We start from the raw sequence: 25,960 nt of genomic DNA, 5'->3' as shown, positions 1-25,960 counted from the left end.
CAATTTTCCTCTAGACCATTTCCAGTGACAAATAGTTTTTACCAGTAGGCTGCCTCGTTTAAAATAAATAATTATTTATATTTTTTTCTAGCCCACTCGTAAAATGCGACGTCGCAGGTAGCATGAGTGATTCTAGCTTTTGGCTCAGTTTTTTTACACGGTGCCTTGCTTTCAGCTAACCACTTAGCGCGTTTCGACCACTGTCCCATGCTGATTGATAATGAGTAACATACCCACAGTTACACCACCCATGGTGATCCACACTCTTTCAAGGTCCGACTCTTTTTGTGTGGTGTGAATAACTTAACATTCATACGAATGTTCTTAAAACGTTAGCGTTGATTGATTGATTGATTGATTGATTGATTGATTGATTGATTGATTGATTGATTGATTGATTGGTTGGTTGGTTGGTTGGTTGGTTGGTTGGTTGGTTGGTTGGTTGGTTGATTGATTGATTGATTGATTGATTGATTGATTGATTGATTGATTGATTGATTGATTGATTGATTGATTGATTGATTGATTGATTGATTGATTGATTGATTGATTGATTGATTGATTGATGGGTTTAATGCACCGAAGCTATGGGCTCGCCGTAGTGGTAGTGGAGAGCTCCGGATTAATGCTGACCACCTGGGGATTTCTTACGCGCGCCGAAATCTCGACACACGGGCGTTTTCGCTTTTCGCCTCAATCAGAAAAGTAGCCACCGCGGCCGGGATCGAACCCGCGTCCTTGGGCTCAGCAGCAAAACGTATTTGCCACTGAGCCACCGCAGTGAGTTCTGGAAATGTTGCCATAAAGCCAAGTGTTAAACCGTCCACTTTATTAACATCATCCAAGCCTCTTTTGTCAAAATTTCTTCTTCCTATATTCTTTATATTTCTTAAACTGTTATATGACATAAATTAAACTCCCTTTTTTCTTACAGGCTTCGTTTGGATAACGCCAGAATTATAGTAAAAACATTTGGATCTGGCTTTCACCAAAAGACGGATGGCCTCCATCCTAGCAACCTGGTAAGTAAGATAACCGGCGTGTTTACACTTAATGATGGCAACCAGAGAAACATTCTTCTCCGAGAAACCAGGTCCTGTTTGCCTCGTTTGGAGAAAGAACTAAGGCACGACAAGGGAAACTGTCGTTAACAAGTATTTCTTGAATACACCCACAAGACAAAGGGGGAAAAGTAGATGTACGGTCAGAAAATGTTGTTGATTTTGTTTGGGAAGTGTAATTTTTACATTTTGTTGTATTCAAGTAATAATAACATTAAAATATTTAGAAATATAAATACACTGGTGTAATACTTACACAAAAACCGAGAACTGAGCGAGCTGCTTCATGTTCATGTTTATAAAGGCGCAAAAAAAGGCACGGACGAGGGTTCACAGGTAAACAAATAAGGCGCCACTGACAAGTAAATTTATTTTCACAGTATGAAACGTATATGCGTACTTGGCGCATTTCACAAACTGATACCCTGGCATCGCGTCTCCGCATTTCTTGATGGTGTGACCATCCATTATTCCCCTACTTCGCTGCTCCTTACGTTTGTATCAGCACATGGTGGCTCCAAGTCCTGTCGAACATCCGCACTCTTTGCAATGAGTTTCCAAATGCGATATCTCCTTGTTTGTAATGGTAAGTTCGTGCTTCTTTAATATTACATTCACACAGAGACCAGTCTTTCCGATATAACTCGCGTTTTTGGGCAATGCGGCGAGGCTGAATACTGTACATGTTTTTTTTTTCAGGGAAAATAAATTAAATTTGAGTAGCGCCTTGTTTGCTTGCCATTCAAATCCCACCCATGTCTTCCTTGCGCCTTTTCAAACACGCTATGTTCTCATCTGACGTTACCTAAAATTCTCACTTCGAGCAAATCACTTCGAAAACTAGAAAAACTTTATTGTTTATCGGGAAAACTGCAGTTTCGTACACCACCTTTGTATGAACACAGCTGCAATACGCATCCACCGTTGGTAATCTGCGTAAGTTATGTATTTAATAGGATCTTTAGAGTCAAGCAGGTAGAGCAAATTTCCCACACAATCTATCACCACGGCGCTTCATCGCCGTCATAATGATCACTGCAGAACTAACCGGGGATGATTACGCTAGCGTAACGATGACGCCGCTCTTCTTCCTGTGAAGAAGTGGCGGATGAGTGAGGCGGGATGGGGATAAGGCACCCCAGCGTTATTCCTTTCGACGGCACACCGCTATGTCAAATCAGAAGTAGGAGGAAGAGGACGGACACCTTGAACATACAAAGTACGCGCAAGTACCGCATTTTCGCGCGTATAACCCATCCCTGTATATGCATTTAACCTGCACCCCCCCTTTCGGCCCCCCGCAAAAGAAAAAAAAAATCCTGGCGTATTGCCCGCACATTTGATACAGGAAAGGCTGCACCAAAGATACTGCTTAAGGAACACATCTCATACTATTGAGACCGAAAAAGCGTATATTTAAAAGTAGAATACACTGGCTGCAAGGCGAAAGTCACAGTTTACTAATAATATTTAGTTGTTAGAGCGCGCTCGCCCGGGTTTTTTCTTCCTTGTCCTTGTTATGTTTTGCGCAATCGCTGCCATGGAAAGCTTAGTCAGTGGTACTGCGTAGGAGCTTCACGGCACAACGCGCATTGCCGTGAAGCTGCACCCAAGGTAAAGCGCCGCGTATTATCCGCACCCCTACTTTGCCACTGACATTTTCGCAATTTTGGTGCGGGTTGTGCGCGAGAAAATATGGTATGTGTTCTAGCCCAAGCAATATCCCGTTGCTAGGCTCCCCCCATTGCTCCTTCAAAACTTCCAGCAGAAAAAGAAAATAAGGACGGTAGAAGAACGGGAGGTTTTCTGAGTGAGTGAGTGAGTGAAATACTTTATTAAGGACGAGAGGCCATGAGGCCCTGTGGGGAAGTGAGGATGGTGGAGGGGGAGCAGAAAGGGAGAGGTCACAATTCATCACAATTCACACAGTGTACACACTTCTAGTTTTAAGGTCCTATTCACAAGATGCACATTTCACTCTGGCAGTGGCACCAAAACGCACAGTTTGCACTGTCGACATTGGTCCTGGATGGGAATGGCCAGTCCGGGAAAGTCTGTCAGACCGCTATACCAGCTTGTACAGACCGTTTTCAAGCGCGTACTGGGTAATTATTCTTAGAATAGCGGGGTCTCCACGGACACGACTAACGTGCTCCAGTTCAGTCGTGGGTGCAGGACCCACAGTTAGCCATGAACCGCGTTGCTCGAACTCTTGAACAGGACACTGCCGCCCGGTTCGCTCTTTATGCGGACGACATTGCGGTATGGACAGAAGCCACCGATTATGACACGAAAGAAGCTATGCAAACAGAGTTGCAAGCAGCAGTCCTGAGCTTGGAACATACGTTGTCCCAATTACTGGGTGCGAATTAAAACAATTAAGGCGTAAAGAGGGGATAGTTGGTTGTTAGTAAAAAAGGGGGAGGTACAGAAAATGGCAGCCCTGCACAATGCTGGGTTTATTACTTCTGATGTTTGTTAGCATAATACAAGATATATTGCAGCCCAAAACGGCAAAGGGCGAGAGAGAGAGAGAGAAACTTTATTGCGTGTCCGGCAGAGTGAATTAGGCCATGGGGGTCGGCCCCGATCCCGGGCGGGTCGAGCCCGTAATGGCTTGCGCCACCGCAGGTCCTTCCCGCTGTCGGGTCAGGGCTTCCTCCACCTGCCGGACGGCCTGGAGTTGTGTGTTGTAGTCTGAGGAGGTGATGGCTTCACGCACTTTTGGTGGCAATTCTTGTGCTTCAGAGTGTGTTTGTAGGTGAGTGCAATCATTGAGGATGTGCGCTGTCGTAGCGGGGGCAGTCTTGCAGATGATGCAATGGTCGGTGTTGTATAGCGTTGGGCAGATGTATCTGGCGATCACGGGTGTCAGGATCGAGTCCGTCTGTAGCTGGCGGTATAGCACGCCTTCGCGGCGCGTTAGTTGCGGGTGTGGGGCAGGGAGTCGCTGCCTGTTGTGGCGGTACCATCTCAGGATGTCTCCGTACGTCTCCAGTGGTGCTGGTTTGCTCTCTTCGGCTCGCAGTTGGCTGTTCCGATTGCGGTCCGAGTGTTGGCTGGTGTGCGTCGTGCGGTAAGGGCGAGAAATACACATTGCGAGCGGTGACCCTTGCCCCTTCGTCCGTGTAGGTCATTCACTCAGCAGACATTGCTTGGAATTGAACCAGATTATAATTTTGAACGTTTTGCGCGTGCTATGCAGTAACCCCTTTTACTTACCGGAAATAAAATAGTCCAAAATTACTGCGATATTTGTTTATACTCGCAACCACGACACTCACCCAAATGCCGGCAAAACTTCATGCGAGAGACAAGCAAGAAATAGTTCTTGCGTGCAACCAGTGTTTTAAAAAGACACATTAATGAACATTATAAAAGAAGCATCTAATATCTTTTATAAACTGTCCTATGCAAATGAAAGGATCATTTTTTGTGTTACACAACACCCTCCATTATAATGTTTGCTTTTATGTACTCTGGCTGGTGATTGTTCAGACTGCCGATTATGTATATACAGACGCCTCTAGTCAATACACTTTATTGTTGAATTTTCTCCTCGTTTCTTAGCGAAGCCAGCAAGCCCTCGGTCGAACGAACCGCGACCTCATCCGTCGAGCCATCGAACTTAACATGGAGGTGATCGACACGTTCAACTTGACTTCGGCCCGATTCAAAGACTTCATGCAAGGTGACTGCGCCTGCCACTTCCACAAGGTGGGATTTGCTTTGGGTTTTAAGGCAGTGCGGTGTGGTGCTGACGCAAATATGCAACTTGAAAAGACAGCTGGGTATTACTAGCTGTCGTCTTACCATCTTACTAAGAGTTATGCCTGTGTCATACGTCAACTTTCAATTGGAAGTTGAACGAGTGCGCCCTATGTATTTACAATAGAGCACTCGATAGACTATTTGTTCGAAGGCCTTCGGAACACGGAGTTTCATACTAATACATGCTTGAGAGAAATCTGGCGCTGCATTCGCGGGCCGTAGTGGGCGCTGCCATTGCAGCTAGTGACGTTCCTCGCCTAGTTGGCTTGGCTGACCACAAGGATTTTTTTTTTTGTCTCGAAGCCCAAATCAACAAAGAAGGGTAACATCTTTTTCTTGTTCGTATTGCTTGAAGCTTCCAAATTATACTTGACGAATTTGTCGCTTCAATTTTATAGTAACAACACAAATTTGATTAATCTTCTACAGTAATATTGTTGCTTTTCTACAGCGAGAGGAAATTTGCCAGCGTGTTCATGAGCAATGCCAATGACAAGTGGAACGTACCTGCCCGGTACATGACGGAATGCTCTCTGAAGCGCGGTTCACATAGACAGTGGCACCAAATTTCCCTCTAGTGTATATTAGTATGAAATGCTATGCTTCGGAAGGCCTTTTAAATGGCCGTTTAGCGCAGGTATTATAGAACCACAACACTTTTGTGGCATCTCGTTCTTGCGAATTCGCTCACTTGCCGCATGCGAAGCAGCCACACTTACAACTTTCAGGTTGGCCTACCTCGGAAAAGTGAGATGCTGAATGTCAGCTGATTTTAGGTCAAATCGCGAATGAATAAATGAACGAATTTATTTGGAATGGAAGGGTCGAATGCCTCGTGCGAGGATACGGGAGGAAGTGGAGGGTAATAAACCTGTGGGCGGATAGGATTGAATCCCTACGTGTGTCCGCCCCGCAGTCGAAAAGGACTAGAAAAATTTCTGTAGTCTGTCATATTTTCGCGTGTCGTACTGTCGTGTTGTCGTATTCTTGTCATGTCCTGATACTGATTTTCTGTCGGTTGTCATATTCCTGTCCTGAATTTGATGTTATGCCGTTCCGAATTACTGTATTGTCGTGATCCTTGCGTTCCATCACCAGTTCCACGCGGTTTGAATGTTATTAACCATTGTGAAGGATAACGTAAATGGCAGTTCTGTTGTGAGTACAGGAATGTTCATCGTTGTGAAAATTAACTTTGTCGTTACGACAGAAATGTGTGTCGTAACAACAGAAGGCTTTTTCGTAACAATCGGCCTTCTATTGTCACAACAAAGTTTTAAGTGCGAATGCACTTTATAAGCGACCCCAAACCTTCCACCGCCGGCGGCGCCGTCCGTCCGCAGTCCTCCTCTCCCTAGCAACGGCGCGGAGCGGAGGGAAAGCGTCCGTAGCAACGGCGCGGTGACGTCACTTCACCACGTGACCGCGCTCGCTCCGCCTTCTCGCCGTGGCTGCGCGGGTGCGCGCCGCTCCCCGCACCGCTCCTCGCGCCGTGACGTCATGGTATGACGTCACAGCGCGCCTCCTCTCCCCAGCAGCTGCCGCGCGCCTCTCTCTCCACCGTGACGTCACACTCTCTCCTCTCCCCCTCTCTCGGCTGCAGCTGCCGTGCGCCGCTGTCCCTCTCCCCTTGCGCTCGCCTCCTCTCTCAGCCACCTGGCTCGGCGCGGCGTACCCCCCTATATATGCAGCGATAAACTGCCAGACCTCCGTGGGTCGGCTCGCGCGCGCTCACGGGCGAATGCCAACGGATTTTAACTTTACTCCCCCTCATAGCATCACCCCGTGCATTCGCACTTAACCATGTTCACCCTCGGGGAAATGCTTGGGAGTTTTTTTGTCGCACGACAGGAATTCTTGTTAGGTTTTCGTGGTATTTCTGTTGTGATTTCAGACTGGGCCCGCACACGGACCACTAGATTTATGTTGTTTTCACTACACCGGTGCACCCTGAAAATTTCCACGGGGTCAGTAAAGTTTCTTTCACATCTCTAAAAGGCATTATTCATGCTTGAAAGTACTTGACTTGAGGAAGTAGACACCTATGGCATTCCTCTGACAGTCCGGCACAATCACAAAGAAGATGGTGAATAGATTATTTAATTCGAGCTATTTAAATACAGCAAGCGCAATATATTAACACCACATTTTTGTGATCTTATAGAAGTTGTAGAGGTTCATATGGCAAAATACGGATATATGCGTGTGCATGACAATGCATTAACTGTTATTACTATGAACATAATTTGCTGAAGCATGTGCAAGACCAACAAACGACGAGCAGTGACAGGAATTGAAATTCAGCGCTGGCCCTCTATGCTTGTTGCTCTACGACAATGTTTGTTTTGTGCTGCCAGTATATATGGTAACTAGCCCAGCCTTCCGCACTGACTCCGTTTTCCCCTACCACCAAATAGCCCAGTCTTCCGCAGTACATGCGGATTATTATTTTTCGCTAAGTTAAAGGGACCCTGCAACACTTTCTTCAACTTTTTTTTTGAAATCTTAAATGCTTGCAGAACGAGTCACGCTACACATCCAGTATTCCGATTGAGAAGTCACAAAGTACCTCAGCCAAAAAATACTGCTCTATGCCCATCAGATAACTTGTAAACTTGCTCAAAAGATGTTTCTCTATTTCCCGGTATTGAGGAGGAGGAGGAGGAAAAACTTTATTGTGAGCCTGGTGATGTGGGAGTGGCTCCTCAGTCCAGGAGACCATGGGACGACCTTGCTGTCTCAGCCCTGGACACCAGGAGTTGCTGTGCATCCAAGCCGGCGCTGGTCGTCAGGTTCTCCCACAGCTCAGGGAGGGGAAGGGAAGTGGGTAAAGGTGGGAGGGCTGGGTTGTGTGCGCACCCCAAGATCATGTGTATGAGGGTACATGGGTTAGGGCAGAATTTACACGTTCTTCGGCGGTTCGAATTACGTCACCAACGCCATGTAGCGGCCGTTGGTCGGTTTTCCTTCAGTTGAAATAATAAACACTTTTCGATAGGAACTTTAAAAAAGCGACAAGAACAAAGCAGAAATGAAAGCCATATCTGGTGCGACTAGCAAATCACGCAGTCCCGCTCCGTGCTCGCGATAACTATAGCTTTCACAGTGGTTGCAGACGCGAAGGAAATAATGAAAGCGCTTATCGAAAGTGTTTTAGGGTCCATTTAATATTATCGGTGTTTTAGAATGCGACGCGAACGCGAGTCCATGGCTGAGCGGAACCGAGATTTATTCACTCCTTTCTCCTCTACCCCTGATGGTGATAGTCAGCTGTAAGCCATCTTTGTGCTCATTCTCTTCTTTACTAAATCCGCAACATACTCCCACCCCAGACGTTGACACTAGTGGAGTAATGCAGAACAGGATAGTGTAGGTTTGCCATATATTAGCCCAATGTCGTTCTTGTGGAGACAAGAGGTGGTAGACGCCTTTCTGCTTTATCTTCCGTCGATGCCTGGAGGCACGGTGTTTTCTTCTTGATACTTTCTTGGCTAGGACGGGGCCCGAAGTTTTGCTTGAATGAGACTGTCTTTTGACTGAGGCAATGAAGTTAGTCCTCGAGCGAGCACGAATAATTCGTATGCGGAATGCAGCCTGGACCTTCTGGTAGTGGTCCACTTTTCGTTTCCTGTTCGCTTTCGATGTTTGTTTCTGCGTACTTTCTGAGGGTTTCCCACTTCAGTCTGTGTCGTTGCCATGGACCTGGTTTTCTTGTATTCTAGTGGTGGAACGGAGGCTTCACTTTCACGTGCTTGAATTCGTTTGTTCAGAGACTTAGTTCCGAGCCACTCGTTTCGTAACGCTGGTACACGCGTTAGTGTCTTTTCGTTGTACGCGGGACACCTGTCATCCGTTGACTTCATCTGAGTGTTGCGCGTGCGCGGTGGCCTTTCGGGCTTGACCCCGAGGGCATGCGAGTCTGGGATGGTATTTTCCTCACTTGGGCGGCATAACACGGGCTGGGCTGCTTCGTCGAACTCGGTATTGCTGCTACTTCCCGCGTTCTGGTTCACCGACGACATTGCAAATGTAGGGGCGCAGTGCTGCTCCACCCTCTCTTCCACTGACGACGACGAACCCACGGCTTCGAAGGTAGCCCTTGTTGCGAAGGGGAGTACTGCATTGGCCGCGTATTTTCTCTGAGAGGCGCCACATCTGGTAGGGCCCTGGTTGTGTTAAAATGGTGACGAAGTCGTCGTCGTGGTTCCCGCCTTTCTGAAAGTTTCCTCAGAGATTCGTTCCTTCAGTAAAACCTTGGCGCGACTGACCATGTATGAGTATTCGTCGGCCTCTTCTAAGTCCATTACGAAGGTGTCAAACTCCAGAAGGTTCTGAATCTGCCCGTCATGCTTTCGAAGTTGATCCTGTTTTTGTTCTACCTCAAGGCACACATCAATAAACATACTAATATTCTATGGTGATGATTGCAAGGCACGAACAGTTGCATTGGCTAGTTCGGTTACGTCCGCCCGGAGGATGACCCGCGAACTGATAAGTCGGTCCACGACCTGCCTGTCATAAAAAAACCAGGGAGCGCAGCGAACCAAGGGTCGGGGCTGTCCGATTGGTGGGGCTCATTTCCGAGTTCTAGGCGGGGGGTCTGCATCCAGCATGCAGCCATGACAGGCACCGTTCAAGAGTGAGGCCCTCGAAATGTGAAGACGTGACGTACTCGAGGTCACGCACTAACTTGAAGGTGCTGCGCCGTGAAGTCCGCTGGTCCACTGGTCCGCTGTCAGCTGGTCCGCTGTCAGCTGGTCCGGCACCATAATGTTAAGGAATGGGACGCGGACGAAAGTCCATGGCTGAGTTGAACCGAGGTTTATTCACTTATTTCTCCTCTACGCCTGATGGTGATAGTCAGCTGTTAGCCGTCTTTGTCCTCGTCCTCTTCTGTACTAAATCCACAACAATCGGTGATTTCAAGTGACATAACCTGGGGTGTTGAAGGAATAACGAATGCCGCGGTGTGCGTGCATGTGTGCGTACAGACACGCGCACACACGATCACCCACGTTAAACAGAATGCTTTACCATGCACACGCATTAAATAGCACAAGCAAGACCAATTTGGGCGCGCTTAGAGACACAAATGAACTAACTGAGGCATTATCACGCACTTAAACAAATTTGCATCAGATCATTCCATAATCTTTTTAATGACGTGACTGCTGCTCATAATTTGAGGTCATGCTCAGGTGTAGTTGTTGTCTGGAATAATTGCCGTGCTTTCTTCTTTTTCACAGGTGGTTAGCGATTCTCTAACGACGTACCGCGTGGAAGGCCCCGTGAACCAGGCATACAGTGACATTCTCCTAAGTCGCCTCTGCAAGCCGCAACGGAAGTAAACACAGCCGACGTGACCATGCCAGCATCACGTTGAACGGGAGAACCTACGCCGTCTTTCATCTTTACAAGGCCCAATAGCTCTACATTTCTAAGGGCGCTGTTTACGACGCCAAATGTGGCGGGAAAAAATACTATGCAGAGTTTGCAAAATGTGCAAACTGCCAGGAGAAAGGTAGAGCTCGCAGCAATAACATTGTGAATTTTCATCCGCGTCTCTTTGTCAAATTATTCGTGTAAGAGATATGGTGAAATTGCGAGGCACTCCGCCAGATTGCTTCTTGTTTTCCAGGTAGGTTTTATAGCAGGGCCTATTGAAAATAGTGTAAGCAAATGGCTTGCTATAATCTCATAATAATCTCAATATAATCTCACACCACTTTCTAAAGAAGCGTTTTCTGTATTTTCGTTTCCATTCTGATATAGTCTGTTTTATGTAGGTACATTGAGCTGAGCACTGCGCTTGTTTTGATACAAAAGCTTTTCCTCCTATACTAAACCGGAAGAGGGGGAAAAATAAGAGTTTATTTCCCCTCCTTATCATTCTCATTATATGAACAGAAGCGCGTGGTCTCTTTCTGAACCTGTGTTACTGCAGTAAACATAATGGGCGTCTGAAAACGCTGATACGGAACGGTACAGCTACAGATGTCGCAACAGTTTAAGTGTGTGCGTGTGCGTGCACGTGTGTGTGTTCATGTGTGCGTGCTTGTGTGTGTGTCCGCGTGCGTGTGTGTGCGTGTGTGTGTGTGCGTGTGTGCGTGTGTGCGCGTGCGTGCATGTGTGCGCGTGCGTGTGTGCATGCGTGCGTGTGTGTGTGTGTGTGTGTGTGTGTGTGTGTGTGTGTGTGTGTGCGTGCGTGCGTGCGTGCGTGCGTGCGTGCGCGTGCATGTGCGCGTGTGTGCGCGTGTGTGTGTTTACGAGGTTCAAGGATATTTGAGCCAACAACGTTCTGGTCAGCTCGGAAGTGGTAAAACAGAAAGCGCCGCGTTTCGCGCGGCTGCTGTGGTGTGACGAGTTCAGGGGAGGCCCCGGATGGCCTATTATTTTCACCGCGGTCTTTTAGCGCATCGCTTAATTATGGGCAGGCGAGCGCCGCGGCCGCCGCACTTACGATGTCATGGTAGCTGCTGGGATGCGACTCCCTTTAGACATCGAATTTAGGGAATCAACAGCTTGTAAAATGACAGTCCCGATTTTACGAAGTTCTCGATTTAACGAAATAATTGGTGGTTCCTGGTGACTTCACTAGATCGGGTTTTAACAGTACAGCTTTCTGTCTAAAGCTTGTTCCTTCTTATGCACTCCGATTTGAGTTCAGGCTCCTGCACTGATCCCACGATCACCTAGCTGAGATTAATCACTTCCTCAAAAAAATTTACCCCACCTCCCCGAAGGGAATCGTGAGGAAATGCGAATGCATTTCTTTTGCGCGAGAGTGCGCGGAATTTATAAATAATGAGGAAACGGTGATTTGTAACGTAACCATTTATTTAACACCTGTTTGTGTTGTCGTTGTACTTGACGGCCACGATCACTGTCTTGTGGTCGGTAAAGTGCACAGTCAAAGGGTCTTTGAGAAGCATGCGGGCGTGGGAGAGTGGGGCGAGCGTCGAGAGGAGAAGCACCGAAGCACCGCACCTACCCTCGCCTACACTCTCCCACACACGCGGGAGCTCCGGCGAGCTCCCGCGATGTGAGCGCCCTCACACGCCCGAGCGCGCTCCTCCTCTCCACTCACTCGCCGCTGATCCGCCCGCACCACCTGCTCCGGTTGCTAGGGGAGAGGAGGATCGCGCGCGCTCGCAGCTGTTGCTATGGGAGAGGGGGTGAGAGCGGAGAGATAACACCTGCGGGCGCGTGGACGCCGCACGGCGCCTGACATGGCTCGACTAACAAATGCATTCGCATTTAAAATTCAGTGACCTTCCACTCTGCGAAGAAGGATGGACAGCAAAGCTGAGGTGCCGAGCCTCAACGTGGGCGACAATATGCTTTGTCCGGGTCGTAGTCCAAGAGGTGCACGAAGGGAAACACAGGTTTGTGATTTGAATTTGAGAATACTTCCTGGTTTATTGCCGGAATGAAAATTGAACGGACTAGAGTTTTATCCCAACGGACCAACATGGGACTGTCTGTTTCTATCCAGTAGATCGACAGCAGACGAGAATTCCCAAATATGTATAACTTCACTGTGAACTATGTAATTTTGAGTAGTAAATGAAAGTCGGCGTAATGTTAGAGTCGTTTTAGCGGCTAATTGTAACGTAATTTGTTTTGGGATAGTCTTAATGAAGCAAGAGCTAGAGGCTAGAGCCACTTTCTGTAATAATACTCCGTCCGAAGATGGACATGCTTGGTTGTACAACCCCAATGTGGGAAGGCCACCTTAAAACATGAGGGCCCTAGACGTTTTTACGTTTTTTATGAGTTTTTCTATACGCTGAATGCGTGGCGCATACTTTTACGATCTCGGGAGTTTTAATGGGCGGCGCAACGTGGCGCTACGCTCCCGTGCAATTCTTGTCCACATCACTCTGTTGGCGGAGAGGACCTTCTAAATGCCAGTTGGTGTGAAAGCATAAAATGATCCACGGCAGCTGGTGCTTGGGATGCAATTTGATTATCAATGACCGCTGTTATAACTACGAAGCAGTATACCTCTAACCAGACAAGGAAAGTTTCGTGTCCGCGTCAACAGAAAACTCCCAGTGTACACAAAGAAACATCCCAGGCTTCTACTGGCTACTGGCTGCACCCAGGCCACACAAACAAACTACTGGCACCGGACCGAGAGGCTGTCGTCTTGACGACTAAGCTACGCCCACACGTGAAGATTGGGAGACAAAACGTGGTTTGTATTCAGCGTCCGGGGAGGGAGAGGGTGCTTTTTGGAGGCGTCACATAAAACAAGAGGGAGGGGGAGGCAGTGAGAGACATATGTCGGGAGATATGGGCTGGGCGTTACTTGAAATTCGAGAAGTGCAGAGTAAAATATGTTTTGAGAGGAGTTTGAGAGCAATGGATCAACGTAGGTGGGCAGCTAAGGTTTTTAGGTACCTATACATGAAAAGCGTGCACACGCAGTGGCTAAAGAAGACTAGAAGGCTAACGATGAAATACGGAAAGAACCGTGGAGAATCCAAGACAGCCAAGGTAACCAAAAAAGAGGCAATGCAGAAAGAAACGAACAAATGGAGAGAAAAAAATTGAAGCTAAAACGTCGTTAGAGATGTACAGGGCTGAGAAATTGGACAGCTGAAAGGAAAATTTCTACGATAATTCCAAGGGCCGTGCTTTGCTTTTTGAGGCTAGATCAGGTTGCTTGCGAACTAAGAGCTTTGTGGGGAAGCATACACAAAATGATGGGGTATGCGTGGTCTGCGGAAAAGAAACAGAAAATATGCGGCTCATAGTGTTAGAATGCGAGGGTACCCATCCAAATCTACTTGAGGGAAATACTCGGCTTCCAGAAGGCCATTGATTTAAGGGTAGCGCAGAGGGAGTTGACTTCAAGGCTGTCGAGGCGACGAAAAGAAGATTAAAATTCTGGTGGACGAAAAGCAGAGAGGGGAATATTGCCTAGGACAGTTACCCCCTCCAAGAGAAAAAATAAGTATTTTTGCTTAATAAGTTTTGTTGTTTAAGCAGCGCTAGTATTAAACAAAGAGTGTAAAATATATGTATATTACTTTCTTTGGTAAGATGGCACACGTCATCCCCCCACTACAAAGGGAATACTACTATCAATCAATCAATAAATAAATCAATCAATCAATCAATCAATCAATCAATCAATCAATCAATCAATCAATCAATCAATCATCGCGCCGTATCCATGCTGCATCTTCGGTAGTGTTTGTAACAAACACTACCGAAGTGTACCGAGGGTGTAGATGCGCCAATTTCGCAACAATGATGAACGCCAAAATGGCTGCCGTTGCTGACTTGCGTGCCTCAGTGACAGTAACTGTAATATATTATCTACTGACACTGTGCGCGGCTTCTCTGGCGGCAAATGCTGGGTCTAGTGTCACTCAAGTGTCACTGGTGTCATTAGGGTCAAGGGTGTATTTCCGTTCTCTACGGGGCATGCGAAGTTCTAACTGGAAAAAAAAAACTTGGTCTTTTCAACTGCCCGCCTTTCATGCTAACGAGAATGTTAAATAGATTTGCTTTCTGAAAAAAATAAACCAGTTTCTAGAAAAGCTAGCTTTTATCAAACTACAAATTTCCTCTACCTTTACTCTGCACACTTCATTGTTAACGGGAAGGTGCAGCTTGCTACTTCCGAGGACCTTCAAAGTGTTGGGAAACAAAAATCAGTTTGTTATATCCGTTTTTCGCTATATCTGTTTTTTGATAGTTCGCTAAATCTATGTATGCAAATGGGGATGGGAAATGAAGATTTTTTCGTAATAGCCGGGAGTTCGTTAAAACCGGGTTCGCTATAAGTGGGCTACACTGTATCGCGAAATTGGACAAACATTGTTTTTTATATGTGACGTCGAATGGTGGCTCTTTTTACAGATTTTCGTTCTTTCGCGCAGTTGACAAGCAGTGTTTTTATAGTTTCTTTCTAGAGCAATGAGTGCTAATAAGCCCTTGGTAAACAAAGCTAAAAAAACTAGAGCACTTACCCTTTAGGCCGATGTGTAAAAAAATCTTTTTAAGGGCTACTTTTGAGCTGCATTGCTCTCGCTTCGAAATTTAGAAATATTTTCTCAAGAGCTACATGTATGACGAAGTCGATTTTTTTAATCCGGCGGAAAAGTTTGCAAATATATGACTAAAAAATTAAGATGATCCATAAAAGTTCTCCTTTTTTTTTGCCAGCCCCCAAAGTTGCCACACCTTGAAAAATGGAAAGTAGCCGTGCGCAATCACGTCCTTCATATTTTTTTTTTTACTACACGAGCTATTGTGTTGCTCGCTAAAGTAATGCAAGTTCCATGGTGAGTATACAGTGTTCTCCACAATATCAATGTTTCATCTCAAACAAAAAATGGTCATGGCACCACATTGGCTGTCCTTACCTGAACACACACAGTAGAACTATACTCTCTTTTGTAGCCATTCTCAGACGCAGAATGGTGAATACGAAAGTCTTCTTCCACCTCTCTAGGCCTGTAACACATCCATTTTAATGTGTGCAACTTTCATCTGAAGGACAGTTCGGAGTTCCTGGGAAAAACTATAAAATAATTTCGTACGCGACTTTTTGATATTAGAGCTTAACTGGTCTATAGTATTCCTTAGAATTTCTCTGAAAAGAGTGCTGACAGAAAATTGTTGTGTTACGTTTTTTTTTTTTCGCGGCTATGGGTGCCTACGAGCCCACTAATCATACAATGGCACATTAGATTTTCGAACTCAGCATAAATAATTGCCTACAGCTACGTCTAGTCGTCTCAGTTTCGATTTCGGTGAAGTGAACACAGAGGTAGCTGCCATGACAGGAAGGCGCATTTGACGTCACTGTTCTTTTCGCGGCACAGCCCCTGCCGGTCTGGGCGCGCGCGCGTGCACCAGAAAGGCCCGACCGGCCGCAGTCGCACGTGACGTCAGTGGCAAAAACTGTGACGTGATGCACAAGGCGGCAGAGCGCGCACCACGCACCCCGGTCGCCTCGATACGTCACGGGAGCCCTGACGTCTGTCGTTCCGGTCGAAGCGCAGATGACGTCAGAAGCTTGATCCATGGCGCGGATGAGCTTTCTCCTGCACGCAAGGATTAAGATTGATTTAAAATATGTTCTACTGAACGCTTACGGTTTAAACTTCCGAGGGGGTATCTCCATATACAAGGGAAGCTTTTTACATAGTTTTCTGAGCTTTGAAATTTCGTGTCAGTACTCCTTGAAGCAGTTGCCTTGCGCGTCAACGTCAGAGTGGCTCAAAACTGCTGTCCAATCAGGAGGGGAATGAGGATAATTGTGACGATGATGATTAGAAGGATGACGACGACGACGACGACGACGACGACGACGATGATGATGATGATGATGATAGCAATACCATCTTCATGAGTGGTGTGTTCAGGAATTCAAGAACGCCTCTCAAAAGTACGTTGCGAAGCCCATTTTCTCCAGAATTTATCTTAGAGAAAGAAAAATAACAAACGTAACAACTGACTCACGCTCAGCTAAAACGCCTATGAATCTTAAAAGTGCCTTCACTGCGAAAGTTCTGCCTCGGGCGCGGACGGAAGTGTTGCCCCATCAGCATCCCACTTTTCCCTCATTTTTCCTCAGAATCCTGCGCAACTTCTTGCCAGGCTCGTTTGGGAACAAAATTGCAGCTCGGCAGCCAAAAAGCCTGCAACCGTCCCGGACGTTGCAGCGCTGCATTCTTTCGAAACTATGTAACACGGAGCGAGACAGCTTGCAGGGAAAATCCGCTCTGGTCGGGAAAAGATAAAAAAGAGAGTCCACATTGGCCATGCAAGTCGCCGTTCTCTTCCTCCCGATCGCAGATTGTGCAAGCGTCTACCGCCAAGTCGACAGCAGACTAATGGCAGAAACTGCGAATAGCATAGCGAGGCGCCAACCAAAGTAGCTTACGTAACTGCGTTTCATCTAGCGCAATGAAAAGTGGGACGAAAGAAAGCGATACAGAACACGCTACAAAAATTAGCGTTATCATTCGACGCCTTGAACGTTTCGCCGAGAATCTTTCTTGAGGGAAACCAGGCCACAGCAACGAAGACTCAGTGAAGAAAAACCAAGGCAGTGGCCTGCACCTATGCCTTTGTATTTCTTCACTGTCTGACAGCCCTGCTAGGAACTGCAAGCGAACAACACGCAGTGTATAATGGGTTTCATAGGGCTTTAATTGAGACTTTCGCCTCCTTTTCCCTTGCCTCCCAATAACCTTGCAGAATCTTTCATTCATTCACTGTATATTCCGTTTGCATGCTCTGATTTCAATAAATAATCTCATTGCAACTACTCCAGCTTGCTACACTTCTGCAGAGAACCTGATTTGCAACGGGCAAAAACATCGGATCTGTCTCAGAAGGCTCCAACCTGAACGCCCTCGCTTTGCATTCTGCTATTGTAAGCTTTTAATGTCCGCGCTTTTTAACCATATAAACAGAGAGAAGGGGGGGGAAGGGGGGGGGGGGGACGCCAAGAATGAACTGCACTACGCCAGACCTCGGTACAACGTATATGTGTTGTGTCAGTCATTTCATTTTTTCATAGTAAAGGTAATAAAGCCATGTCTAGGAAAGGTACGTTCAAATGTATTTTTTGACAGAGGCCTGCCTTTGGACGGCCTTTGAGGCCATTTTATGTGTTCCCTACGCTGGTTTGGCTGCGTGTCTGCGTGCTGGTTTGGCTGCGGAACGTTTTTGCATATGACGATGATGATGAGTCCAGCTAGTCAAGTGTGTCACTGGGCTGTGTTACACTTCTGTCTCAACTAAGAGAATTTGCCTTCCTTGGTGACTTCAGGTATGAATATCCATTTATGAAAAGCTTAGTGAGTTAAAAGGTGTTTATGTCATGACAAATTATCTCGAAACAAGATTTATTTATTTAGTACCCTAAGGGTCCGATGGGCACTACATAAGCGGGGCGGGGGGTTCATACATGCTATATGAACGCACTCTATGGCTCTTGCATGTATGGGAGGGTTATATAGATGCCACAGTAAGGCACCACAAAATTTTCAAAATACAACTGCATTTGAAAACAAAAACTACAGAGAAGGGTTTTGGAATTTGAGCAATGATCCATAAACTACTGATAGTCATCAATAGCGCGAGAAGCGTGATGGGAAACGCAGGTGTTCCTCTTATTATCACAACACTATAGCTCAATGAATTTACTTGTTTTGGAGTCATTATGAAAATTGAGGTTTTATCCTTTTTACTTTGTGCAAAGATGGCATTAGCTCTGTATGTTTGGCGGATATGTGCAGAAATGCAAAGGTCAGGACAAATACATGTCAGAGCCACCTGTGATGCACCAGGGTTCAACACGTGAGAAAAAAAAAACGGGAGAATTTTGCGGGTGGTGCAATGGCAAGCGGTGCCAGATTCAGGTTGTTCAGCCAAAACATACGTACGTGCTGCCAGTAAGTAGCCCGCATAAGCAGAGCATCTTTCTAGACTGTAGAACGGCGGCAAGTTTGGCTAGTTGTCTTTATTCTAGACTGACTCGAGTATGTTAATAATACCTATGCAATGAGGGTTTTAGATTATTGAGCGTATTTCAAGGAGAAGTGGATTACCGTATTGCATGCATAAAGATTTATACTTCAGTATTAAGTGTTCTTGGGAGTGAGAGTAAGCAATGGACGACCCTATGATCGGTGATTTCTTCCATAACGTATGTATTGGCCAAATATGGAGGATTTGTCAAGCCTCGATTTCGTTTATGATCGCCCTACGTGAGATCGCCCACTAATTGGAGTGAGCTTGTGAAAGTCAATCAGCTAACCTTTACCTGAAGTAAACCAGCTCACTATTCATGATTGACCCAGCCGTGCATGCAACACCATGCTTGACGACGCAAGCATGTTTTTGCTTTCGGAAACAGCATGACTCAAGTGAACCCACCGCGGTGGCTCATTGGCTGATGCGTTGTGCGGCGGAGCCCACGGACGCGGGTTCAATCGCGGCCGCGGTGGCTGATTTTCAGACGGAGGTGAAAAGCGACAAACCCACGGGAGTCGAGATTTCGACACACGTTAAAGATCCCCAAGTGGTTAATATTAATCCCAGACGACGAACCTCATAATTCAGGTGTAGCATCGGCGCGTTAAGTCTCATAATTGGAATCTGATTATGACTCAAGTGATGACGTGCACTCGTCCGGCGCTGGGTTAGACGTTGGCTGTTTGTATTTCGCGGTCTCCACGCGCCTTGATTTCCAATAGATGATGGTATTTGAATTAAGCCAGCCAGTTTTGCTTGAATGTAAAACTATAGCAGCGCAGAGACGGATGAGAATTTGAAACAAAAGACGATGCGCTGGACGATGGTCGTAGGCTCGACCAGATTGCGCAAACAACGCCTCATCTTGTCTCGCTTTCCCGTCTCCCCTTTGCGCTGTTGCTTCTACACCTGGACTGCATATCCCGGCCCTACTAAGCAGAATCTCCCAGCTCGTTCACTTCTCGCAGCACTGAGAAGTGGCAATGGCGGACTGCCAGGCTGAGATTCTGAAGCACACTGTAGTTTTCACAAGCAGACATTTTGCGCTTTAAGCGTGTGCTTGCGGATTTACGTACGGCCTGTGGCTCAAAGTCATTACTTATACTTATGCACATATTAATCATGCAGTTAACTCAAACGGTTAATGTAACTGTGTTTTCTTTCCTTATCGAAGCTGCGTGCTAAACGGAAGAGGCAGTTGGAGCAAAATGCGGCATCTTTGCTCTAATTTTTTTCGGATCTGTTCTAATGAAAGGAAATGCAGGAAAGTTCTGTCAAAGAAGTTTGCGGCGGAGGTATATTCGCCGGTTTACACGGGCTGAAGCAGATTCACCTCAACAAGTATACGCATTAAGTAGGGATCTACAAATGATAGGAATAATTCACTTAGCTAACATGCGTGTTATTTATGGTATTAGTCAAATATAACATAAGCTAAGGAATAACCTTCCTTGCCCGAGCTATTTGAAGTCTTGTCTTTATTGTATTTTGTTCAACTTATAAGCCCAAGCACCCAGTAATTTCGCCTTGTATAGTGTTTAAGGAGGAGGAGGAGGAAAAAAAACCGAAATTATTGGAACCGAAATTAAAGTAAAATCAAAAGATGGTGGTATCTTCTCATTTGAAAATAAGGCGGGCAAGCAAAGCCGTTCTTTTCTTGCATTCTCGGATGTTCTGTCTATTCAGCGTGCCCTCTCATATTTTCAGCACAAAAAAACTTCTGAAATAGCCAGCAAATGATTGATTGATTGATTGATTGATTGATTGATTGGGTCTTTTTATTGGAGCAAGGAGGGCGTTTGCCGTAGAGTGGGGAGAGGGATGGAAGGAAGGGGATTACTAATCAAGGTCCGTATTCAAAGAGGGGATTGGGGCCTGGAAGTCTCCACCGGGGTCGGCAGCAAATGAAAAAAAAAAAAAAAAGTTTAAACAATTTCAAGCAAGGAACGGCAGTAATAAAATAAGGCCATCATAAACTTTCCTTCCAGCTTGCGAAACAACAGTTGAGCAAGCGGAAAGCATAAAAAGTAGCATTTCGCGTTGAAGAGGAGAAAAAAATGAACGAACATTAAAATGAAGAGTGAGGACCAGAAAGCTGCGGCTCTCTTCCATTCATTCCTTCCGCTCTCTCTTCTCCTCTCTCGTGATGCTCCGTATATGGAAGCAGTCGGCTCGGAGGTGGCGTTAGCCGGGTCGATACGCTCTCCGGCCACTCGAGGAAAGAAGGAGCAGCCTCGGAGAGGGAAAGTGAAAAGGGAAGCGACCGAAAACGCGACCGTGGCGCTGAGCCCGTGCCGTGCATGCAGCACCGCCGCATAGCACTTGGGTCGTGCAGCGAAGCCGGGAGCGCAGGCGGCGCTGGCGAGGCAGTCGCGGTCCGCGTTGCCAGGCGCTTTTCTCGCTTTTCTGCCACCCCGGAGCGTCCCGTCTCCAGGCCAGCAGAAGGTGAGGCGAGAAATGGAGCCCGCTTGTTTAGGTGTGCGCGCAGGAACAAAATACGACGAAAAGGTGAAATGTGGGAACGGCTGGCAATTCGGCGTTTCAACGTCGCGCTGAGCTTCCGCCCGCCCACAACGGAACGTCGAAGAGAGCGCGACACGCTAGCCGGAGTGGCCGGGTTTCTAGGTTTCCGATAGAGAAGCGCATGCAGGGTGGCAGAACAGCGGTACCCTACCTGAGGCGGCTGCGCTGGATGTTCGCAACGAGTGAAATTTGATCTGACCGGGAGCCTCCTATTCTGCAGGCTTATTTTGTGGGAAACAGCAACGTAATAAAGGGCAATGTTAGGATGAACGAATAGGCGAGAGGCATCGGTGGGTGCCTATAAATTCGCGACAGTTTTGCTTCAAACGAGCTGTAGACGCTCACTTGTTTCGGTTTCAACTCCGTGAGAGAAAGAAAGGCATTGGGACTCTGGAAAGACTCCACGAGGACGGCTCCTGGGTCAACGCAACCATGGAAAAATGTAAGTACATTGCACCCAACTGGAATGTTCCCATCGCAGTAATGCAAATTACTCTGCCGCAAATGACCTCGCACTGGCGAAGCTTAGCTATGCGATCGCATTATCTGGGAATTCGGTAGCTGTTCCGTCTTTTCTGTATTAGGACCGGTGCGTCAAGAAATACTACTGCATTGGGGAACTTAAGCCATCGTGTAGTTAATAAAAATATTCCTGCTTGTTTACCTGGCCGAAATAAGCTTCTAAGTAGCGGTATGGGGAATATCACATAAAATCAAACCTTTCCGCTGACAACGAAATTTACGACCAGACGCTCGTGCTATCTAATTGCAAAATGGTACAGTAAACTGTTAAAAGCAAAATCCTCTGGGCAGAAGACTGACTTTGCTAAAAGCGGTACTTCGTTCAAAATAGGGATGATTTGCTTTTCCTTAACTGCCGTTGATACCAATAAAAAAGTCGACTTCATTATAAAAAAGTCGACTTCATAAAGCGATTTCATTATGACCAGCATTCTGCTGTACTTCTAAATTTACGAATAAGGTATGTAGTCGTTACAGGAAATGACTCTGCGTTATAAAGATGCGCAATTTAGCTATGCTGGTAATAGCGGCTGTCCTTAATGAATTACATAAAATCTGCTAACATAATTAAGAAAAAAGAAAATGTGGCCCTAAACAGACGTGTACGAAGAACACAAGATACGACAGATACAGGCGCCAATAGGACACGACAATACAGAGACGAAAGATTGAGGCCAAATATGCAGACTTAGTACAGGCGAAAATCGCAGAACGATGGCTTGGTAAACGATCAAGAACACTGTGTTTTGTGATCCAGCTTAGTAGCTAATGTAAAAAAATGCTTTATAATAGGAAACTTTGTCATTTGACCATGACACGGGTTTAATAAATAAGACCCAGTGGTAAATGAACCCATTTCAGAGTAAGAAACAGCGTGTAGAAGTCTGTGAACGACTAGAAATACTTGTCCTCAAAACAAAGCCTAAGACACAAATGTAGTTGCTTATAATATAAATAAACTTAGTGTCGTTTTTTTCATATTATGCAGGGCGGGACAATTTAGACAGGACAAAACGTTCTTAGTCAACTTTCTAAACAAATGTGCGAAGTAAACGCTCCCGTGCTTAGGCCAGGTTCAAAGTGTAAGCCTTGTGCAAGCATTAAGCGTTGAAGCGATTTAGGCCATTCATTTCTTCGGGAGAGGCTCGCCCAAGAAAACATCGTGGCCCGATTCATTGTGCGCCACGCTCTTTAAGCTCCTGTTCAAACAGATTTCGGGGAAGGAACACGGCTCAGGCGTTTTAAAGCGCTGGAGCAGCTAGGACTCCAATTTGAAAACCCTAAATTGCGGGGCTCACCAGTAGAATTTCGGCTGCAGTTCATGTTTATCAGTAATGCGGCGAATAAAAATATTAATATACCAAGAATCCTAAACTTGTAGTTTGTTATTTAGTACATGCAGAGTATTGCAAATTTGTCCTAATGATACGGCATTTAGGAAATCCAAACCAATCAATCGTTATAGTAGGGTATAATGCGTGTACGTTATTTCTCACAAACTTAAAAAAACTGTGGTTGATTCCTCGGTCATAGGAATCGAAAAAACACGAAAGTGAAATGTGCAGCGAAATCTGCAGCTGAGCATGGTTTGCGGGTCGGCGGCTGTCTTGTCGGTGTGCTTGATGAGCGACATCCTGCTGACGGGCCGCTTCGGCAAAGGTGTACTGGCGTCATTTCCGTAACGGATATGACATCAGTGAAATCTTCGCGTATCCCGGCATAAAAGACTTTCGTGTTAAAATATAAAACCCGAAAACGAACAACCCGAAGTATAACGTACTCTTTAGTGCTAGAAGTCGCTTCCCCGCACAAAGACCCTATGTGCAGGGGAGCACCCTTTACAGGCCGCTTGCTTCATTGTATTGGCGTCACTTCCGTGACGGATATCACGTAAGCGAAATCTTCGTGAATCCCGTAATAAAACACTTTCGTGTTAGAAAAAGGAAGCGGCGTGAATGCTCACCCATAAGTAGACGATTCCCCAAATTTTGGCACAATTTAAGAGGGAGCATTTCACGGGCCGCCTTGTCACCGTCGCTCGTCCGGGGACACGGTATCTAGCCGCCGTTGTCACGCGGTGCCACGCACCCAAATATAGGCTTCGAAAAGATCACCGCTTCCGCTGGTCGGGATGACACCTGAGGTCCTCGCATTACGACACCGGTGCCAAACCCATTGCGCCACAGAGGCACACATTATCATAGTGTTGAGGGATATCTTTGCGCTGCGCTGTTGCCATGGAAACTGCCGTTGCTAGGCCGCAAATAGGTACGCAAAAATATAAGGAAAAATTATGAACTAACGCATTAATTGCTCCAAGTTAATTAAAACTTAATCTAGTGTTTTAGTTTCATTTCAGGGGCTGCGGTGCCCTCTCTGGGCTACTTTCGGTATCAACGTCCGGATGATACTGAAAATAGTCAAGAGAGGGCACCACAGCCGCTTTAGCGAATATCTGCTCCGCACTTGACACCTTTCACGTTGAGTGACCTGCTTCAATTTTTTCAGCGTTGCAGGCCTCGTTTACATTACCGGATCGCTCTTCTTTTCGTTAAACTGCTTGTCTCACGACTCGTGAATGTTCACACCACACAACCCTGTATTGCCTTCTACACATGCATCACCCCACTTCCCGCTCTCATAGCAATTTCTGAACGGATTAATTATTGATTGATGGATTGTAGGGTTTAACGCGTCGACGCAACGCAGGCGATGAGGCCCACCGTAGTGGAGGGCTCCGAGTTAATTATGATCATTTGGAGATACTTAACGCGCGCCGAAATCTCGAACACACGGGCGTTTTAAGTGCAGAGCAGTTTAGGCACTCGCCTTGTCGTCCTAGCTCGATTGATTGATTGTAGGGTTTAACGCGCCGACGCAACGCAGGCGATGAGGCGCGCCGTAGTGGAGGGCTCCGGATTAATTTTGACCACCTGGGGATCTTTAACGTGCGCCGAAATGTCGTACACACGGGCGTTTTTGCTTTTCGCCTCCATCAGAAAAGCGGCCGCCGCGGCCGGGAATCGAACCCGCGACCTCGTGCTCAGCAGCGCAACGCCTTAGCCACTGAGCCACCGCGGCGGGTTGTCGTCCTAGCTCGCTCGCTCGACCCAAGTACATAGAGCCCCAAGGCGGCGTCCAGGGGTAACGTTGTTGTTCGCGGCGTACCCCAGAGGCTTCGAAAGCCAAGTGGTTTATGTAGTCATAAGCGTTCGAAACTCGTGAAATGTTGGCACTTGTCATACATCTTCCCATTGTTTAGCGCAAAGAAAACTATAGGTACATTTGAGGAAAAATATACGTAATTAACCGACAGCGCCCGCGTTCCTTAGTTAAGAACGCCCGTTGGGTTGGTTTTTACGTAAACGCAAAATGTGGCAGTCCAACGGCGGCACGTGCGGGGAGAAAAGCACAAAGAGAACAGAACTCCCGCCGGCGCAGTTTCAGGCAGGGGGAGCGCGAGCACTGCGAAGGCGGGAAATTTGAACTGCATGGGGCCGGTGGTAACAGTAAGCGGATAAATCAAATCAAATCAAATGAAATCTTTATTTATTCTCTTGAGAAAGAGAGGGAGGAATAGGGAAAAAGCTGCACATTTGCAGCTTGCCGGAGCCCAAGACCCCCCATTTTATTTTCTCCGGTACGGTTTTGTAATATACAATAGTTATCACGTGCGTCGAACGCCGCTAGGTGGCGCAGTCCAGGTTTCATAGCCGCATATCGTGCTCCGTTTTTCTTTGCCCCTGCTTTTGCTGAGGGCCTTGCCCGCCCGCGCAGTTATTACCCTTCGTTCCACGAAGCCTTCAGGATCATCCAGCCACCATCGGGGTCCCGGTCCGACGACGGGGTGGCCCCCCAGGCCCATTCAAAAGTCCGAAGCACCGCGTCTCCTCGCTAAGACTACAGCGTCGCCCTGGCACTCCGGGAATGCAAGACAGCACCAGGCCCCTACAGCCGATCACCACCGACGCTTCGCCGTTCTTCGAACCTCCTGCCTCCGATGCTGCTGCACCTTCTCCCATCACACTCAGTGCTATGGCCGACCCCGCAAGCCAAAATCTTGAAGTGGTCTCTGCAAACGCCGCGATGCCTGCTCCGAACGCTGTGAGTGGCGCCCACAGCGCAGGGCCTACGGCCCCGTTGCGGGCGTCTGCGTTCCTCACCGCAGATTGCGCCGCCATAGCGTCTCCGACGATGACCTTGGCCGCGGAGCAAGTCAAGAGCCCTGCTCCCCCACCAACCGCGTCGCCGCTGGACGCTGCCGCCGGTACTGGACCTTTCATAGCTACACCTTCTACCGTGTGTTCCGTTACCCAGTTCTTACGTAGTGCTGCCTCCTCCTATGATAGACAAGAACATTCCATTAAGCCCGCCGTGCCTCCGACTGAAGACGCGTCGGCCGAAATGGATCTCACTCAGCCGCCAGGAGATGACGCTACAACGCAATCTTCGGAAAACGCTTGGACCACTGTTGGCTCCGCCCGTAAACCCGCTTCCACCGCCCGATCCCGCACCGAACTGATCACTGTCGGCATCCAACTTCCTCCAGGCACCCTTACTCCCAAGCTACCTCT

The 25,960-nt window shown here is 47.1% G+C and overlaps 2 protein-coding genes and 1 long non-coding RNA gene across 3 annotated transcripts in view; 2 read left to right on the top strand and 1 right to left on the bottom strand.

The window, feature by feature from the left end:
- The window catches only part of LOC144152675 (cadherin-like and PC-esterase domain-containing protein 1), a 57,206-nt gene extending 46,823 nt beyond the window's left edge, over positions 1–10,383 (top strand). Inside the window, exons 23-25 of the mRNA XM_077684058.1 lie at positions 935–1,022; positions 4,632–4,778; positions 10,079–10,383. Of these exons, the coding sequence (XP_077540184.1) occupies positions 935–1,022; positions 4,632–4,778; positions 10,079–10,180 (337 nt within the window). The 3' untranslated portion in view covers positions 10,181–10,383. The remainder of the gene's footprint in view (positions 1–934; positions 1,023–4,631; positions 4,779–10,078) is intronic.
- LOC144152679 (uncharacterized) overlaps positions 1–25,960 on the bottom strand; it is a 678,803-nt gene that overhangs the window by 46,858 nt on the left and 605,985 nt on the right. The window lies entirely within an intron of this gene.
- LOC144152676 (uncharacterized) overlaps positions 20,697–25,960 on the top strand; it is a 160,027-nt gene continuing 154,763 nt past the window's right edge. Inside the window, exon 1 of the mRNA XM_077684059.1 lies at positions 20,697–21,306. The gene's annotated coding sequence lies outside the window, so the exon portion shown is untranslated. The remainder of the gene's footprint in view (positions 21,307–25,960) is intronic.

The sequence above is a fragment of the Haemaphysalis longicornis genome, unplaced genomic scaffold (assembly GCF_048455015.1).
Source record: "Haemaphysalis longicornis isolate Haplotype H1 unplaced genomic scaffold, Haemaphysalis longicornis Haplotype H1 scaffold_9, whole genome shotgun sequence".
Classification (NCBI taxonomy): domain Eukaryota; kingdom Metazoa; phylum Arthropoda; class Arachnida; order Ixodida; family Ixodidae; genus Haemaphysalis; species Haemaphysalis longicornis.
Note: the sequence above shows the minus strand (reverse complement) of the source record. Positions and strands in the feature narration are given on the sequence as shown.